Source organism: Myotis yumanensis, unplaced genomic scaffold (genome assembly GCF_028538775.1).
Source record: "Myotis yumanensis isolate MYYU_CA2020_CCGP unplaced genomic scaffold, mMyoYum1.0.hap1 SCAF_23, whole genome shotgun sequence".
NCBI classification, from domain to species: domain Eukaryota; kingdom Metazoa; phylum Chordata; class Mammalia; order Chiroptera; family Vespertilionidae; genus Myotis; species Myotis yumanensis.
Genome location: NW_027223774.1, coordinates 8,110,400 through 8,128,391, shown reverse-complemented (window position 1 = coordinate 8,128,391; position 17,992 = coordinate 8,110,400). Strand labels below are relative to the sequence as shown.

The following is a 17,992-nucleotide window of genomic DNA, read 5'->3' as shown; positions in this document are numbered from 1 at the left end:
CCATTGAGTATTCTTAAGGATTCTAGGTCGAGAAAGGATGCTTAGTGTAGGCGACAGCTGAACCAATTATTTACCACCTACTGGGTGCTGGGTGCCCTTATGGGGGAGAGGGGGCCCCCTAGTGGACAGGACAGGCAAAGTGTTGCCCAAAGACAGAGCTAGAGGCCAGACAGCAAAATAATTGGAATCATCCCAGGGAGGAAAAAAAAAATGCAATAAGGGGATGGTTAGAGAAGGTCCCTCAAGAGCAAGAGGAGTAGAGACTGGAGGAGGGAGGGGGGAGCAAACCCCAGAGCTACTTGGGGGAACAGCGAGCTAGGCAGAGGGAACAGCCAGTTCAAAGACCTTGAGGCTGGACTGTTCTGGCAGGAGCTAAAGGGATGAGGGGAACCTTTTTCTCCCCTCGTTTCTTCTCTCTTTCATCTCCCTCTCCTCATCTCTCTCTCTCTCTCTCTCTCTCTCTCTCTGTTCCCTGTCCCCTTCCATCTCTCTCTCCCCTGAACGCTCACCCTCTCTTTGTTCCTCTCCCACCGTCTCCCTGTCTTCCACTCTGCTGTGACTGGCCATAACCCTAAAAGGCAGTATAGAATAGTGGTTAAGAGCTCAGACTTCGGTGCCATCTAACCGGGCTCTGCCACTTCCTGGCTGTGTGTCCTTAGGCAAGTTACTTAACCTCTCTGTGCTGCCGACAATAATAGTAACCCGAATCAGGGCTGCCGTGGGGATTAAATTGAGATGCGATATGTAAAGCACTTAGAACCATGCCTGGCACACATGAGCATCAGTAAGTGGTGGAGATGATTATTATTATCACTTAATGTCTCTTTTTCTTTCATCTCTCTTGACTGTCACCCTCTCCCTGTCCTATCATTTTTCTCTCCCTTCACTTCTGTCCTGACATCCATCTTTCCTCCGCCCCTCGCTCCTTCTATCTCTTCCCACCTCTCTTCTCCATCTCTTTACCCCGCCCCTATGTCTTTCTTCCTCTCTCCTTACATCTTGACCTCCTCCTCTTTCTCACCTGCCCTCACCCCCCACCCCACCCCCACCCCCTGCCCTCCACCCACCCCTGTCACATTCCAGACTCTCCGAAGACTCCCAGTCCTCGCTCCTCTCCAAACCCGTGAGCAGCCTGTTTCAGAACTGGCCCAAAACACCGCTGCCGCCACTCCCCACGGGGACCGGGGTCCCCTCCGCGGCTGCGGCCCCCGGGGCCACCTCGCCCTCGGCCTCCTCCTCCACGTCCAGCCGCCACCTCCAGGGTGTGGAATTCGAGATGCGGCCGCCTCTGCTCCGCCGGGCCCCCAGCCCCTCGCTGCTGCCCACTTCGGAGCACAAGGTCAGCCCTGCGCCCCGGCCCTCGTCCCTGCCCATCCTGCCTTCTGGACCCCTGTACCCGGGCATCTTTGACGTCCGCAGCTCTCCCACTGGAGGGGCCGGAGGCTCGGCCGACCCCTTCGCCCCCGTCTTTGTGCCGCCGCACCCGGGGATGTCCGGGGGCCTCGGGGGAGCCTTGTCCGGGGCCTCCCGCTCCCTCTCGCCGACCCGCCTGCTTTCGCTGCCCCCGGACAAGCCTTTCGGAGCCAAGCCTCTGGGGTTCTGGACCAAGTTCGACGTGGCTGATTGGCTCGAGTGGCTGGGCTTGGCCGAGCACCGAGCCCGCTTCCTGGACCACGAGATCGATGGCTCGCACCTGCCCGCCCTGACCAAGGAGGACTACGTGGACCTGGGCGTGACCCGGGTGGGCCACCGCATGAACATCGACCGGGCTCTCAAATTTTTCCTGGAGAGGTGATGGCTGGCTTGGACGGACCAGCCCCGTCCACAGAACCCTGGAGCTCGCCGGCCTCTGGACCTCTGACCCTTGACCCTTATTCTCTCCCTGGGCCGGGGACCATGCTACCCCCGTGCCCTGCCGTCATCTCCCGAGGCTGGAGGTCACCCGGTGGCCTGATTCCGGCCAGACATTTGCACCTCACAGGAGGGGGCAGCTAATGGAGACTGTGTGTGCAGCTGGGAGCCAAGGGGGTGGGCATGGAAGACGTCAGAGGGGGATGGAGGAGGAGGAGGGAAGGGGGGACTGACAGAGCCATAGAGGGCCAACCCCGAGCCTGACTGGGTGGGGGGGGGTCGTTCCCCAGGCCGCAGGGGAAGGGGGTGCCCTCAGATTCCACCACCTGCCACCCCTCTAACAACCCTTTCCCCCCCTTCTCCAGGCCCCTCCGTTGTTCTCCCCGCCTCCCCTCTCCCTAGCACACACAGCGGCCCCCCCAGCCTCTTGCACGCTCCTTTGCACGCCTGCTTGCCTCTCTCCCCTCCCCGGGCTACAATTTTGCACAAAGTTGCCCCCTCGCTGTCTTGCACACACTCCGCCTTGGCTTCTGTCCTGCGAGGCCTCAGCTCTGCTTCCCTCGCGCACGCGTCGCATTTCTCCCCCCAGGCGCCACGCCCCCTGCTCTCTCCAGCTCTGGCTTGCACGCTCTCCCCTCGGCGTCCGCTCCATCCACCTCCCTCCCGACAACCTCTGGGCCCTTGCTGCAGACACACTTGGGACACCCTCCCCCTCCCCCGCTCACAGGCTCCGCGCACACGCGGATTCTCTGGAATACCGTTCTCTCTGCGCAACCCTTGCACACTCGCCGTCCCGCGCACCTCTCCCGACACGCTCGCCTCGGGTTTTCTTTAAGCACTTTGCCCTCTTATTCTTGAACCCTACCCATTCTTCCCCTGTCCGCCGCCGCCTGTCACGTGACACCCCCTCCCCCTGCTTGCCCCGCCCCCCCTCGCACTGTCACTTCTCGCGCGTGGCTCGCACACTGGCTTCCCAGGAACTCTTTCTCTCTCGATGCTCATCCCTCGCCTCCCCGCCAGGCTCCCGCTCCTTTGCCCCTTCCTCTTCCTCTTCCAAATCTCTGTCCATCCCCATCGATTCTTTTGTGGACCCTCTCGCTCACGCATTCTCGCACACGCATTCTCCCGCATCTCCGCTGCGCTTCGGAAGCCCTTTTCTGTTAAGGATGTCCCCGCACACTGGCTTTGCTGCACACGCGTTCCTGAGTTTCTACTTGTTCTTGTCCGCTCCTGGGCGACTTTCTCCATCTCCCTCGGGGAACACTAGCCTTTTGCACACGGGTCCCCTCCGCACTCCTGGGGCTCCCTCCACACCTGTCTGATCGCGTCCGTTCCTGGCAGCTGTTTTCTGTCCTGTGACAGCTCCGCAGCCGCCCTCACTCTGCCTGTTCTCTTCCGTCTTCACGCGCTTCTCTCTCTTTGGCAGAGAAGCCCCTGTGCACACTCACTTCCGGCTCACCACGCGCCCTCTCCCGGCTCCGGGCTTTGCCCTCTGGCACAGGCTCCCTCCGCTCGCTCTTCCCAGTCCTTCCTGGCCATCTGTCTTTCCATTTTGCACGAAGACCTTCCCCGCCCCCCAACCCCAACCCTTCAGTCTCTCCAAGAAACTGCCCCCTCCAGCATGGCTGTTCCTTCCTGCACGCCCCACCCCTCCCTCTATCCCTGGGGCTTGGGAATTTCAAACCACCCCTTCCCCTGGGAAGCCCCCTCCCCTACTGTGGGTAAAGGGGGGAGGGCATCGCCCTCAGGTCCCCCATGTTCAGCTGCCAAAGAAGGGAGCTCCCCCTCCTTCCCCCAAGCCCATTCCCCCTCTGCTGCCCCCACCCCCGAGGGGGGGGCTCCGTCCATGGGGGGGAGGGTGCTTGCAGCCCTCTCCCCTTACCACGTCAGGGATCTGCGGGGAACCTTGTGGGAGGGTCCTGGGAGGGGGGAGGGGTGTCAAGGAGGGGGTGGAGGTCGCGCTGGGCCCCTCCCCGCCCCCTCCCCCTTGTCGTTTGCCCCCCGTCCGCAGGGGGCCTGCGCGGCGCCCGTCTATCAAGGGCTTGTTCATTCTGGATGGGTGCCGCGGGGTTGGGGAGGGTGTAGGGGGTGGGGAGGGGGGAGGAGAGGTAGGGGTGGGAGGGGGAAGGGATTGGATGGGGCTGCAGCGCGGGGCAGAGAGGAGAGACAAAGCAAAAAGTTACAATAACAAAATACAAAAAAAAACAAAACCCTAGGACACACACAAAAAATCCAGAAAAAAAAACCTGAAATAAAAGCCCGGAGAACTGTCTTCCAAGGGGGGTGGGAAGAGGAAGAAGAGGGGGGCGGGTCCGGACGTCTGCTGGTCGCCGAGCCTGGGTTCGGGACCCGGGCCTCAGTTCATCCCTCGAGGCACTGGGACCCAGGCGTCCAGTTGCAGGGGCCGGGGGAGGACTGGGAAGGCGGGATTCTATTATGGGGGTTCGACCCTTCCCCCCCATCATCTCCCCTGACTATCCACCAAGATTTTGCAGAGAGAAATGGCTTTTGTACCAGGTCATTCTTTATAATTAAACTCACAGTATCCACCCCCTCGAGCCGGCCCCGCCTCCTTCCTGGGGAGGCCACGCCCCCTTTCCGGGGGGAGGGGGTTCTGGGTGAATAGCCTGAACCGGCCAGGCGGTGCGCAAGCGCAGCCAGAGTCCGCCCCGCCCCCCCCACACTTGTCAGTCTTCCTCGGTTGGCTCCACCCCCAGAGCCTCGAGCATGCGCCTTCGGACCAGGGAGCGGCGGAGGTGCAGGCGGTAATCGCTCAGCAGCAGCTCGTCGTGGCGCAGGAGCGGGTGCGCCGACCCGCGGAGGCGGAGCCCCGTGCGCAGCAGGCGCGAGCGGGTCTGGAAGTCCGAGACGGTGATGAGCCACCTGAGAGGGGCCGGGCCGGGAAGAGAAGGGCAGGGGTGGAGTCGGCTGGGTGATCGCCGGTGCTCCCAGCCCCGCCTTTGATTGTCGCAATGCCCCTGCCAGGTCCCTGTTCGTGTACCCATTCCGGTTCCTCAACCCGTCCCTCCGTCCCGAAACCCCTCCCCAGCCCTGCCCTTCGACCCGGACTGGGTCATTCTGGGCCCAGGCCTCTCTCTCAGCCTGGTTTCGTCCACTCTGCGCGGTCTGTCGAGGCTACTCGTTTTCAAACCGCCGCTCCCGGGCGAGACCTTCACCCCGCAGCTCTAGGCCCCGCCCCCTCCTCCGTCCAAGCCCAGCCTTCCCGTGTGGCTCTCAGGCCGGTGCTTCCATCTCTGTTCCCCCCTGGACCGCCCCCAGCTACACGCCAATCACTCTGGGCCCCGCCCCTTCACTGCGCTCAGTCCAGGCCCCGCCCCTGCACCGAGCTCAGTCAAGGCCCCGCCCCCGCAATGCGCTCAGTCAAGGCCCCGCCCCCGCACTGTGCACAGTCTAGGCCCCGCCCCTGCACTGAGCATAGTCTAGGCCCCGCCCCCACGCCTCGGGCTGGCCTGTCCTGGACATCACCTGAGCGATTCAAAGTCCCTTCACTCCAGCTCCCGCCTTCTCTCTGACCTCACCTGGCCCTGCCCCTTCACCGCGCTCATCACTCTGGGCTCCCTTCCCTGTTCCCACTCAGCCTCTTCATCATCTCGCCCATAAACTGTCTTCCGGATATGCCCAGGCCCCGCCCTCAGCCCCTTAAACCCCGCCCCCACCCCTCTAAGTTGGCCCCGCCCCTCCCTGCCCCGCCCCTCTCCTCAAGTCCCCGGGGTCTGCTTCTCCTGGTCCCTCTTCTAGGCCCCGCCCTGCCTCCTCACCACCCCACCCTGACCGGTCGCTCCAGGCCCCATTCCCCCCGCGGGCTCACCGGTTCCTGCGCCCCGCGGTCCCACAGATGACGTTCATGTTCTCAAAGCGGATGCTGCTCACGCTGCCGCTCTCCATGGCCCCGGGTAGTTCGGCCTCCAGCGCCTCCAGCACCTCTAGGTGGGTAAGGTCCTGCTCAGGCTGGGGGAGTCGGAGAACGAGCCTCAGCCGGGGACAGCGGGTTCATTCCGGGTTCAGAAGTCCCCACCCTGAACCCCACTTGCAGAACTTGCCAGAGTCCCAGCTGGCATTCGAGGGGCAAGGATCACACCTGAGCAGAGGGCGTCCCCCTCTTGTCAGAGCTGGGAGGACAGGCATCTCCCAGGGAGAAACGCATCTATTGTCATTCAAGGTTATTCTCCAAAATATCAATTCTCCCCAACTGATTTGTCAAGTCATCAATGGGGCCCACTTTGCCAATCTACTGAAAAGCTTTCCAGCAACCTGCACTGGACGGCAAGCTTTCAGCAACTCTTGAAGATTTTCGCAAAGATTTAAGTCACACACTTTCCACTAGAGGCCGTGTGCACGGATTCGTGCTCAGCCTGGCCTGCGTCCTGTCGCAATCCGGGACCCCTCGGGGATTTGGCCCGATCCCTATAGTAGTGTTCAAAGTGGCAGGTGACCCACTGGGGAGGAGCTCCAGCCCAGTGGGGCACCACCTGCCCCTGCTCATCCCAGCCCTGTGCTCTGTTCAGTAGTGCTGCCTAGGAGGCAGGAGAGGCTCCTGCCGCCACAGTTAGGCTTGCCAGCCATGAGCCCGGCAGCATCTGGCGCCTATGGGTCAGCTGATCAGAGCTCCCACTGTGGGAGCAACTGACCACCAGGGGGCAACTCTTGCATTGAGCATCTGCCCCCTGGTGGTCAGTGCACGTCATAGCGACCAGTTAACCAGTCATTCGGTTGCTTAGGCTTTTATATATATAGATTAGATCATCGGTCACCAATGGTGGTCCGCGGGCCACTGGTGGTCTGTGAGGTCCAAAAGGTTGTTGACCACTGGATTAGATGTTCAGTTGTCAAAAACTAAGGGTCACAGGGAATTTTAACTTCCTGTGAGTCTATTTAATGTTCAGAAACACACATTAATCATTATCACGTTTTCAGCATGAGAGTACCATGTCGAAGGTAATGCCATTGTCATAGCATATAAAACTGTAGAGGAACTAAAAGTCATGAAATTGCTCTCCTCCAGGAAGGCAAGTCTTGGGGGGCAGTGGGAAGGAAGGGGGTCCCACATTCAAAGCCATAAAGAGGAGAAACAATGGAGTGGAGATTTGTCCCTAAAGTGGGGACAGCAGTCCTTGTGTTGGGGTGAAGTCACCCAGATCGCTGAGGGAGGGTCTCTGAGCGGTGCCTGGCGCACAGTAAATGTCCATTCACGCCCATTCTTCTCGCTTGACCTCTGCCCAAGTGAGACCCTAACAGTTATCTCCTCTGACTGAGGTCAGGGACTGCCAAAGGGTTTGTACATTGAATTACCAGCTCGCGGAATCTATTAAAAACACGAGCTTTCTCTTAGGTGTTTGCTATATCTGTGAACTTTACAGAATTTCAGAGTAGATGGATTAGCAGACTCCCTTTCTCCTCAGTCTCCCCGCTCTCTGCCCCTCATCCTCCCCCTCTCTCTGCCCCTCTGGGATCAGCAGTGATACATTTGCCAATTGACTCTTGAACAAATTCACAATCACTTTTCAGCAACCTGTGCTGGTGCCAAGCCCACAGCTGGTAAGCCCAGAGCCTGGCTCAGTGCCTGTGCCCTTTCCACCCCCCACCCCCACCCAGGGCCCCAAGGGTGAGGGGCCACTCACCGAGATCTCCAGGCACAGGCAGAGGGGCTGGGCAGCGGGTGGCGTGAGGAACTTCCGGATGCACGGGAGCTCCCGGTCCAGCGTTTCATACTCTGCTACCACCTGGCGCAGGTACTGCTTCCTGGGGAGAGAGCCAGTGGGCAGCCAGGAGCTCCAAGGCCAGGGGTCGCTGTCGCTGCACTCCAGGGAGCTGAGGGCAGAAACCACGGGGCCAGGGGCTACTCACGAGGACTTGTTGGGCCTGCACAGGCTCCAAGCCTGGGTCTCTTCTGAGGTCTCGAGGTCCACAAGGAGGGCTCCTGGAGACAGAGAACCCAGCTGCCCTGAGCGCTCCTCACATATGATTAAGCCTCCTGGTTGGAACTTGACTGGGCCCTTCTAGACAACCCCACAGTCGGCTCATTGGTCCTTTATGGCCAGCTGCTATCTGCCTCTCATTTTCCTCTTCCTCTACAGTCTTAAAGTTTTTTGTTTTGTTTTTTAAATATATTTTATTGATTTTTTACAGAGAGGAAGGGAGAAGGATAGAGAGTTAGAAACATCGATGAGAGAAAAACATTGATCAGCTGCCTCCTGCACACCCCCCCACTGGGCATGTGCCCGCAACCAAGGCACACGCCCTTGACCAGAATCGAACCTGGGACCCTTCAGTCCTCAGGCCGACGCTCTATCCACTGAGCCAAACCGGTTAGGGCTACAGTCCTAAAGTTTTACCTGCACGCAGTCGCCCAACTAGAGACGAGTTACCAGGCTCCCTGGCACCTAGGTGTGGCCATGTGACCATGATCTCACCCACAGTGTTAGAGGGAGTGAGGGTGCATCTTTGGAGTCATTTGTTTAAAAGAAGATTGTTCAGGATGTGGATGTGGCCATAAGGCAGCTTCAGCCATACTAAAGATGGGGGAGCCACAATACAGAGGGAACCTGGGTCCCTGAGTCATCTTAGGGGTGAGATGTCCCACCGATCTGGAACACCTGCTTCCCATTACACAAGAGAGAAATAAACTGTCTTTTTTTCCCCTTCCCATCACCCATGAAATCCACAATAGCTTTCACTTTGAAATATGTTCTTTTTATTGATTTTTTAGAGAGAGAGGAAGGGAGAGGGATAGAGATAGAAACATCGATGAGAGAGAGACATCAATTGGCTGCCTCCTGCATGCCCCCTCCTGGAGATTGAGCCTGTAAGCTGGGCATATGCCCTGACCAGGAATCAAACCATGACTTCCTGGTTCATAGGTCAATGCTCAACCACTGAGCCACACCAGCTGGGCACTAAACTGTCTTTTTTAAAAAATATATTTTATTGATTTTTTACAGAGAGGAAGGGAGAGGGATAGAGAGTCAGAAACATTGATGAGAGAGAAAAACATCAATCAGCTGCCTCCTGCACGCCCCCTACTGGGGATGTGCCCGCAACCAAGGTACATGCCCCTGACGGGAATCGAACCTGGGACCCTTCAGTCCACAGGCCGACGCTCTATCCACTGAGCCAAACCGGTTAGGGCTAAACTGTCTTCTTAATGTCACTGTGTGGGGGGTCTCTTTGTTACAGCAGCTGAACAAAGGGGAATGCAGCTCCGGACAGCCAGTAGCTGGCTTGGCATCCTGTCAGGCCCCACTGCTCTCTCGTTGACATAGTTTCACAGAACACCACCATCAGCCAAGGCCACTCCGTGACCCTGAGGGACCCAGATAAAATGAAGACCACTCCAGGATCACATCTCAACACAACAAAATGTGAGCGCTGCCCAAACAGCAAAGATGGCCCGACAACCCCCGCGTGGCTCAGATGCTGCTTTTCCCCTCATAGTGTCAGCTCCATCCATTCCTCCTGCCTCAGGAGTGGCCTCCGCTGCCTGCCAGCATCGGGCCCAGAGCAGAGCCTGGCTTCCCCGAACCCTCCCAAAGTCCCTAAGGCAGCTCAGCTCCTATAGAAAGTCCTCTCTGGCGCCCCCTTACTCAGATGTTGCATGTGTTATGGCCTCCGTCATTACAAGTCAATACATTCAATGGTCTCTCTCTCTCTCTCTCTCTCTTACACACACACACACACACACACACACACACACACACGTCGCAGCATTTGCCAGTTTTCCTGGTGTCAGTACTCCCACCATGGCCAATTTCATGCTACCCACAGTTTTAACCAGTTTGCAAAACTCAGCGATGGGCTCCGGTGAGCCAGCACAGGCCGCCTCCAGCACTGAGCTGTCAGCACTGTGCTCCTGGTGCTCTTCGGGGCTCTGCTCCCCGTCCTCCCACCTCCCACATGTTCCCACAGGGCAGCAGAGGTGATTTTCATGTCTCAGCATCCCGTGCTTACAACTGTCAGCGGCTTCCTTTTGCCTTCAAGGTCCACCCCAGACTGACTGGGTCAGAACCAGCATTTTAACAAGATCCCCTTTGAGAAGCACTTGCCCTGTGTGTGGTCACTCCTGTTGACCTTTCTGATCATCCCCGCCCCCCCCCCCCATCCCTTCAGCACAAGAACCTCCTTCTCCGTCCACTTAACAGTAACTCCATGGGTACAGTCCCTTTTAAAGAGCCAGGCACTTGCACAAATGCTTTCCACTGCATCCGCACGACAACTTTCTGAGAGGGTGTAGTTTAGCAGATGATGAAATGGAAGCACAGAGAGGTTAAGGGGCTTGCCCAAGCTCACAGAGCCCACAGCGATAGAATCAGGATAAAAGTCTAGGTGTCTGGATCCGCAGTCCGTGCTCCCAGCCCCGCAGGCTCCTGCCTCCCACCCACTCTTGTCTAGACAACAGCCTCCTAATTCCTCTCTCGTCACCCCATCAGACTAGCATTTGGAAGTACTGAGCTGATCATCCTGCCCACTCCCTCCCCAGCCTTCTCAATTGGCATATCCCCATTACCCTCCGGGTAAATTCAGTCCAAAGTTCTCCCTGTGGCTCACAAGACCACACCTCATCTGACCCTGCAGGTGTCTTCAGCCCAAGCAGGCAGGCCATCCTCACTCCAGAAACACTTCCGGGACTGGAGCTCTCCCTGTCTCCTCCCGCCTCGGGGCCTTGGTCTTTATGCAAAAGAGAATATGGCCATCTGCAGGAACTTCCCAGAATTTTCTTCAGCCCGAAGACTCAGGAGCACTTACAGGTCACGGTGGGTTATTAATTATTTGTGAGACGCTGTGTGTCCTGTCTGCCCTCCCTGCCTAAGAACAGGCTGCGTCATTTTATTCATTAGGCTCTACAGGCAAAATGCTGGGGACCCCCGGGCGTTCTGATGCCCTAGGCCAGTAGTTCTCAACCTTCCTAATGCCTCGACCCTTTAATATAATTCCTCATGTTGTGGTGACCTCCAATTTCATTGTTACAAATTGAACATAATGAAAGCATAGTGATTAATCACAAAACAATATGTAATTATATATGTGTTTTCCGATGGTCTTAGGCGACCCCTGTGAAAGGGTCGTTCGACCCCCAAAGGGGTCTCGACCCACAGGTTGAGAACCGCTGCCCTAGGCCAAAGTCTGCAGCCGGATGAGCTGAAAACGTTACCGGTTCCAAAATACCACAAAGAAAACAGCAAAACTAAAAATGAGCACGTGTTGATAGACAAAACCAGCCAACTGGTCAACTCAATTCCACGCAGCTTTTCTGGAGCTGGACACAGATTATATTGATCAGGTAAGGGCCTCAGTCCAGGGTAGAGAGGACGGAAGGTGGGGTCTCCAGATATAGAGTTCTTCAAAGACACAAGAACAGAGGACAGAGACGTGTAGCCTGTTTTGCAAGGAGGGCATTTGCTATGCCAAGTATAGCACCTGGCACTGAGTAGGTGCTTATAGCAGACACCCAGAAAGGAGACCTCGTCAGCCACTCCTGTCCTTCTCCCCTCTTTTGAGGGGGAGGCTCCATGCCTCACCCAGGCAACTCAAGAGAGGCTCACTGATCCCCCTGGGGGATATCCCATCACATTTAAACCAATGTCTTCCGACCCCACTGTTCATCATCATTACCTGGTAAACATTTAAAAACTAGAGAGATGCTAAGGCCCCAATCCTAGAGATTCAGGTTAAATTGGATCTAAAGTGCAATCGGGTATAGGTTTTCAAAAACTCTTCCACCTGGTGGGTAGCTGGAGCTGAGGACCACTGACTAAAAAAAATGTGATAATTTCATTCCTTCTGCCAGCAATTGAGATAAGAGTGAGCAGGTGCTGATCAGTGAGATATGAAATCGTTTTCAGAAATCTGAAATCTGAAGAGGAAGACCTCTGGACGTGATGCCTGGACCTGGGGCAGCCATCCTGTGACCATGAGGTTAGCTGGCGTGCAAAGGGCCTGTGTCCCAGACCAAAGAGCATGGACATGGAAACTGAGCTCTCAATGGCATCGTTGAGCTGCTGACTCAACCAAACCCCACCCCACCTGTGGGCATCATTTTGGGTGAGTCAGTGACTTTCTTATTCTTGACACTAAGTCTCATTTATGCAAATGCACTTTTACCCAGATATATTACTCAATGCATGTTGAATGGGAGAACGAATGAGTGCGCAAGTAGGGAGCCCTGGAACCTGAACCTGATGTTATCGGCTGGTGTCGGGCCACACGGGGCCTGGACCACCAGGCTGAGGGTCTGGGGCGCTGTCCCTGGAGTGATGAGAAAAGAGGGAGCGCTGTGAGCAGGGTAGAGACAGAATCCGAGCTGGTGTCGGAAGAGCCCTCTGGAGCCAGGTGGGCAATGGCCGGAGGGGAGAAACTGGAGCCCAGGCAGTTAGGCTGAGAAGAGGCCCATCGGAAAGAGGACAGGAGCTGAGCTGGGGCTGTGGGGATGCTGAGGCAGGGGTGGGGCAGAGAGAGTGGGTGGGAAGATGGGGCTGTGGGAGGGAATGGGGCAACACCTGGGATTGAGCCCAGTGATCAGTTGGCGATGGGGTCATTAGAAGATGGGAAGTAGGGAGGAGGAGTGACTTTTGGGGAAGATGCTGAGTTCAGTGTGGGAGACAAGAAGAGTGTGAGGCCCCCGCCGGTGTGGCTCAGTGGTTGAGCACTGACCTATGAACCAGGAGGCCACCTTGGATTCCCGGTGAGGGCACATGCCTGGGATAGGAGCTCAATCTCCAGTAGAGGGCATGCAAGAGGCAGCCAATCAATGACTCTCATCATTGATGTTTCTATCTCTCTCTCTCCCTCTCCCTTCCTCTCTGAAATCAATTAAGATTAATTAATTAATTAAAAAAGAAGAGTGTGAGGGATCAGGACAGGGCTTCTGAGATAATGGCCTCAGAGGAGTAGTTGGAGCCCCAGAGGCTCATGGGAAATGTAGTTCTGTGTCCAGAACATTGGCCAGGGAACTGCAGAGGCTTCTGGGAAATGTAGTGTGAGGTCCAAAGGGTACTGGTCGACCTAAGAGTCTGGGTGGCTCTCTCCTTGGAAGGCCAGTGACTCTCTGGAGGCCACACCGCAGGCCAAGTCTGAGACTCAATACATGAAGAAAATTCCCACGCTACCCGCCCCCGCCCCCCCTGCCACACACAGACAGACAGACACAGCTTGGTATACCTGCTTCCCTGTGCATGCTGGGGGTGCCCAGGGTGGAGGAGCTCAGGGGCTCCACCTCCTGCTGCATCCTGGGAAGGCGGGTGGGGGGTGTCTCAGGAGGGTGGGAAGAAGAGCTCTGACCGGGCCACCCACCCCAGCTCCTTCTGGTCCTGGCTGCCGCCTCTTCCTTTCTGACCCCCCGGGGAGCACACAGAGAAGCTCGGGCAGCCTGAGCCCACACGGGGACCCTGGTGCCCCGGACCTCGGGGAGCCCCTGCGGGCCCCAGGTCCTCCTCTCCCACTTTCCCGCTTCTTCCCCTGTCTCTCCCCGCCTCCTGGAGTCTCTCCGCTCCCCCCTCTCCCTCCCTCTCCCTTCCTCACGCTCTCCCCATCTCTCTGCTCCCCTCCCTCCCTCCCTCTCTCCCAGTTTGGTTTCCCTGACATCTAATCTCTCCCTCCGTCTCTCCTCTAAGCTTCCCCTGGGTTTCTCTGCCCGCTTCCTCCCCATTTCTCTCCCCCTTCCGGGTTCCATCTCCCCAGTCTCTTCCTTTAACAATTTCCCCAACGTCTCCCCCGACCCCCGTCCCCGCCTCTATTCATAGTCGCCTGCTTTTCTCTGACCCCCTCTCTCGCTCCCTGTCGCCTGGCCTCTCTCCCCATCTCTCCCCCGTCTCCCTTTTCCATCTCCCCCCACCTCTCCCCTCTCAGGGCTGCCTCTGCCCCACCTCTCGGCTCCTCTCCCCTCTGTCATCCCCCTTCTGTTCCCACTTGCCCTCCGTTCATCCCTGTCTCAAGCAGGAACTGGTTAGACACGGTCAAGATTCAAACGGAAACTGGGTTCTAGATGGGGGAGGGAAAGGTGAGCAGGGGGCTTGGTTGCCATGGTACCTACAGAAGGCGAGGGAGGGGCTGGGGACTCGGACTTTTGGGTCTGCGGGAGGAAGGGGCGGGGCCTGGACTCCTGGGTCTGAGGGAGGAGGGGCTGGGGGCCTGGACTCCTGGGTTTGGAGGGGAAGGGTTGGGGGCTCCTGGGCCCCAAGTGAAGCAGGGAAAGGGTCTAACCGCATAGGTGCCCATTAGGCACCCCTGTCTTTGCATCTGCCAACAGTCAGATTCCTGATAATGACTGGGGTACCTGGATCCAGCCGTGCCTGAAACCCTCTCCCACACAATCAATTCCCCCTTATGCTCAGGTCATTTGTGTTTCTGTCATTGGCAATGAAAACAGTCCAGACTTCATTAAACTCATTTCCAGACTCAGTTCCTCTGTGGCCCTGACTCCCTTCCACCTCCTTATGTCTGGGTCTCCCGTCAGGCTGGCCTCCATTTCTGCCCCAAGCCCATCCTTTAGGACAGGGAGAATCTTTCATCCCAGGCACACCTGGCGCAGAGCCCACCAGTCCCCAGGCGCCACCCCTTCTGCCCCCTGACCCTGCATCCTCTCCTCCTCATTCCTGGGGCCAGGACACCCCCTCAGCTCCGTCCTCTCTGCCTGCACCCTCTCCCTAGCCTCCTCCTGTGCTGCCATCCCCACTCCTTTCCGCACAAGGCTCCAGCGCAGTGGTTCTCAACCTCCTGGCCCTTTAAATACAGTTCCTCATGCTGTGACCCAACCATAACATTATTTTCGTTGCTACTTCATCACTGCAATGTTGCTACTGTTATAAATCGTCATGTAAATACCTGATATGCAGGATGGTCTTAGGCGACCCCTGTGAAAGGGTCGTTTGACCACCAAAGGGGTCGAGACCCACAGATTGAGAACCGTTGTTCCACCGGGTTCTTTCTGCGCCCAGAGCTGACCTGTCCCTCCCTGCGTGCAGCCGCCCCCTGGCTTCCCAGCATCCCTGGACCACACTCCCTCCCTCATCCAGGCGTCTGAGATTTGCACGATCTGGTCCCACGCTCCTCTCCCCTCTCACCCCTTCAAACATTGTCCAGTCACCTTTGAATAATTCTCATATTTAGCGAATCCCCCCCCCGGGCCATTCCTGCCTCCGCGCCCCACATGCTGTGCCTGCTGGAATGCCCCTCTTCACCCCCCTTTTCCCAGAGCCCAAAATGCTCTCGTCCTTTCACAGAAGCTCAAATGCTCCCTCCCGCAGGGAGCCGCCTCTGACTCCGCCTCCTCCCAGGCGTGTTTGCTGAATTCTCAGCTGCCCGCACCTCCTCTGCTCCTTTCCCGGACTCTGAACCCTGTCCACTCCGTCTGTCTTTTCAGGGATTTGACCCTGTGTCTGCTTCCCCCGCCGGGCCAACAGCTCCTAACTCCCCTCCGGCCCTCCTCCGGCATCACCCCCTCAGGGAAGCGCAGAATTCGAGTGCTGAGTGAATACACGGGTGACTACGTCCCTCTGTCGCCGTGACCCACACTCAGAGCCCCAGCCGCATCTTCCCGTCCCCTTTGGTCCTCCTGAGGCGACACAGGGGCAAGGCGAGAACCTGGACTCTGGAGTCAAACAGGCCGGCACTGAGAGCCGGGTCCAGGCTGTGCAACCTCGGGCAAACGTCTTCCCCTCTCTGCGCCTAGTCTTCCGACGCGCTCTCTCTCTTTCCTCCATGGAAGGGTCCTTTCTCTCTCTCTCTCTCTTTCTCTCCTTCTAAAGCAGTGGTTCTCAACCTTCTGGCCCTTTAAATACAGTTCCTCATGTTGTGACCCAACCATAACATTATTTTCGTTGCTACTTCATCACCGTAATGTTGCTACTGTTATGAATCGTCATGTAAATATCTGATATGCAGGATGGTCTTAGGCGACCCCTGTGAAAGGGTCGTTCGACCGCCAAAGGGGTCGCGACCCACAGGTTGAGAACCGCTGTAACGTCTGCATCTCTGTGTGTCTCCATTTCTCTGTCTTTATTTTTCTTCCTCTCTCTCTACCTGTCTGTCCTTGGAACCCTGCCTTATCTCGCTCTGTGTCTGAATTTGAATTTCTGTTTCATGTATCTCTAGTTTATATCTTTCTGTGTCTGTCTCCATATCTTTCTGCATGTCTGTTTGTCTGTCTCTGTGTGTGTGTTTGTCTCCGTTGCTCCATTTCTCCGTCTCTGTTTCTCCATGTCTGTTGCTCTGCCTTAGCCCCACCTGCCTCCCTCTGTCACGCACCCCCCTCTCCCAGGCGGGATTTGTCCCACTCCCTGGCCTGGCACGCAGCCTGGGACACAATCGAATCCCTGAATCAGCATTTCCTCCTCTTCCGGAAATTATCTCAGCACCGCAGGGGGGGAGGGGCTGGCTGCAGCCTGGTCAGAGGGTTTGCCTCCCCACGTCCCCTCCACAGCTTGGCCTGCCTCTCCCCCCAGTGCTTGTTCTCTCCACAGGGCACCCGGAGAAGAGGTGCATCTGTGTTTACACACAAGGACGCATCTCTGGGTGGGAACTGCATTTCTTTCCAGTCACATTTGTGTGTGAATCTGTAGGTATTTGTGCAAGCTCATTCACTCACATGCATTAATGCATCCATCCATGCATCCATCCATTTATCCTTACATCATCCTGCTATCCATCCACCTACCCATCCATCCACCCTTCTATCCAACCATCATCCACTCATCCATCCATCATCTACTCATCCATCCATTTATCCTTACATCATCCTGCTATCCATCCACTTACCCATCCACCCACCCTTCTATCCGTCCATCATCCACTCATCCATTCATCATCCACTCATCCATCCATCTGTCCATCCATCCACCCATCTATCCAACCATCATCCACTCATCCATCCACCCACCCACTCATCATCCACTCATCCATCCATTTATCCTTACAACATCCTTCTATCCATCCACCCACCCATCCACCCACCCTTCTATCCATCCATCATCCACTCATCCATCCACTCATCCACCCTTCCATTCATCATCCACTCATACATCCATCTGTCCATCCATCTCCCCATCTATCCATCCATCCTTCTATCCATCCATCATCCACTCATCCATCCACCAATCCCTCTATTTATCTATCTACTTGTTCATTCATTTATTCATTCAACTAACCAATATGTTTTGAGTGCCTACTGTGTGCCAGGTGCTGTGTCAGGCAGTGGGGACGCAGCAGTAAACAGATCAAAGTGCTGCCCCCATGAAGCTTATGTGCTCAGCAGTCCCTTCACTGAGCCAAACTCCCTCCTGCCCCAGGCCTTGCACACAGGCTGTTCCTTCTCCCGGTAGCTGTCCCTACCCCACCCGCCACATCTTCACCTGACTCCTGCTTACTCACCCTTCTGAGCTCAGTGCAAATGTCAGCACACTCACAGCACCCTGGGCTTTCCATCCTGCTCCCTGTCCCAAAGCTGGGGTGTTGTCTTCTTTGTTCCCAGCTGCATCCCTGGTGCCTAGAACAGTGCTTGGCACACAGTAGGTGCTCAGTGAGTGTCTATCAAATGGCTGCATGGATGGAATTGAGTGGATGCAGAGAATCTGTCTGTCTCTTGGCTCTCTGGTCAGTGCTCTACGCTATTCTACACTCCTGGTGGCAACAGGCAAGGCCCTCAAACTTCTTGGATGCAAGCAAGGTAGTGACTGAAAGGTGGGCTCTAGGTTCAGAGCTGCGTGGCTTTGGATCTCAACTCTGACCCTTCCCAGCTGTGTGACCTTGGGCAGGGCGCTTCTGTGCTCTGAGCCTTAATTTTCTCACTTGTAAAATGCAGTCACAGAGTATATCCACAGCCGTGGCCGGGATGGCTCAATGGGTTGGGCATCATTCCCATCAACCAAAGGTTGCTGGTTCAATTCTCTGTCAGGGCATATGCCAGGGTTGTGGGCTGGATCCCCGGTAGGGGTTGTGCAGGAGGCCTCTGATTGAAGTTTCTCTCTTCCTCTCTCTAAAAATCAGTAAATATATAAAGAGAATACATAAGCAAATGCATGTAATTACTAATTATTACAAAAACTAGAGGCCCAGTGCACAAAATTCGTGCACTGGTAAAGTCCCTAGGCCTGGCTGGCAATAAGGGCCAATCAGGTTCCCTGCCTCCCTGCCT

The 17,992-nt window shown here is 56.6% G+C and overlaps 2 protein-coding genes across 2 annotated transcripts in view; one reads left to right on the top strand and one right to left on the bottom strand.

The window, feature by feature from the left end:
- Window positions 1-3,923, top strand: part of SHANK1 (SH3 and multiple ankyrin repeat domains 1) — a 51,784-nt gene extending 47,861 nt beyond the window's left edge. Inside the window, 1 exon segment of the mRNA XM_070401602.1 lies at window positions 1,084-3,923. Coding sequence (XP_070257703.1) covers window positions 1,084-1,795 — 712 coding nt within the window. The 3' untranslated portion in view covers window positions 1,796-3,923.
- Window positions 3,924-4,538: 615 nt separating this feature from the next.
- On the bottom strand, window positions 4,539-13,090 carry CUNH19orf81 (chromosome unknown C19orf81 homolog). Its single transcript, XM_070402441.1, has 5 exons — window positions 13,024-13,090; window positions 7,717-7,789; window positions 7,491-7,611; window positions 5,681-5,814; window positions 4,539-4,734 (listed from the first exon to the last, which is right to left on the bottom strand). Exons 1-5 carry the CDS (start codon window positions 13,088-13,090, stop codon window positions 4,539-4,541), a joined length of 591 nt encoding a protein of 196 aa, XP_070258542.1.
- Window positions 13,091-17,992: the final 4,902 nt, after the last annotated feature.

Bases quoted from the DNA above. Each gene is read 5' to 3' on its own strand.
- CUNH19orf81 (XM_070402441.1), bottom strand. From the start codon at position 13,090: ATGCAGCAGGAGGTGGAGCCCCTGAGCTCCTCCACCCTGGGCACCCCC. The intron at 5,815-7,490 runs GTGAGTGGCCCC...CCCCAGCCTGAG, and splicing joins GCCTGTGCCTGGAGATCTCG to CAGGACCTTACCCACCTAGA. The intron at 4,735-5,680 runs GTGAGCCCGCGG...GGCCCCTCTCAG, and splicing joins ACCGCGGGGCGCAGGAACCG to GTGGCTCATCACCGTCTCGG.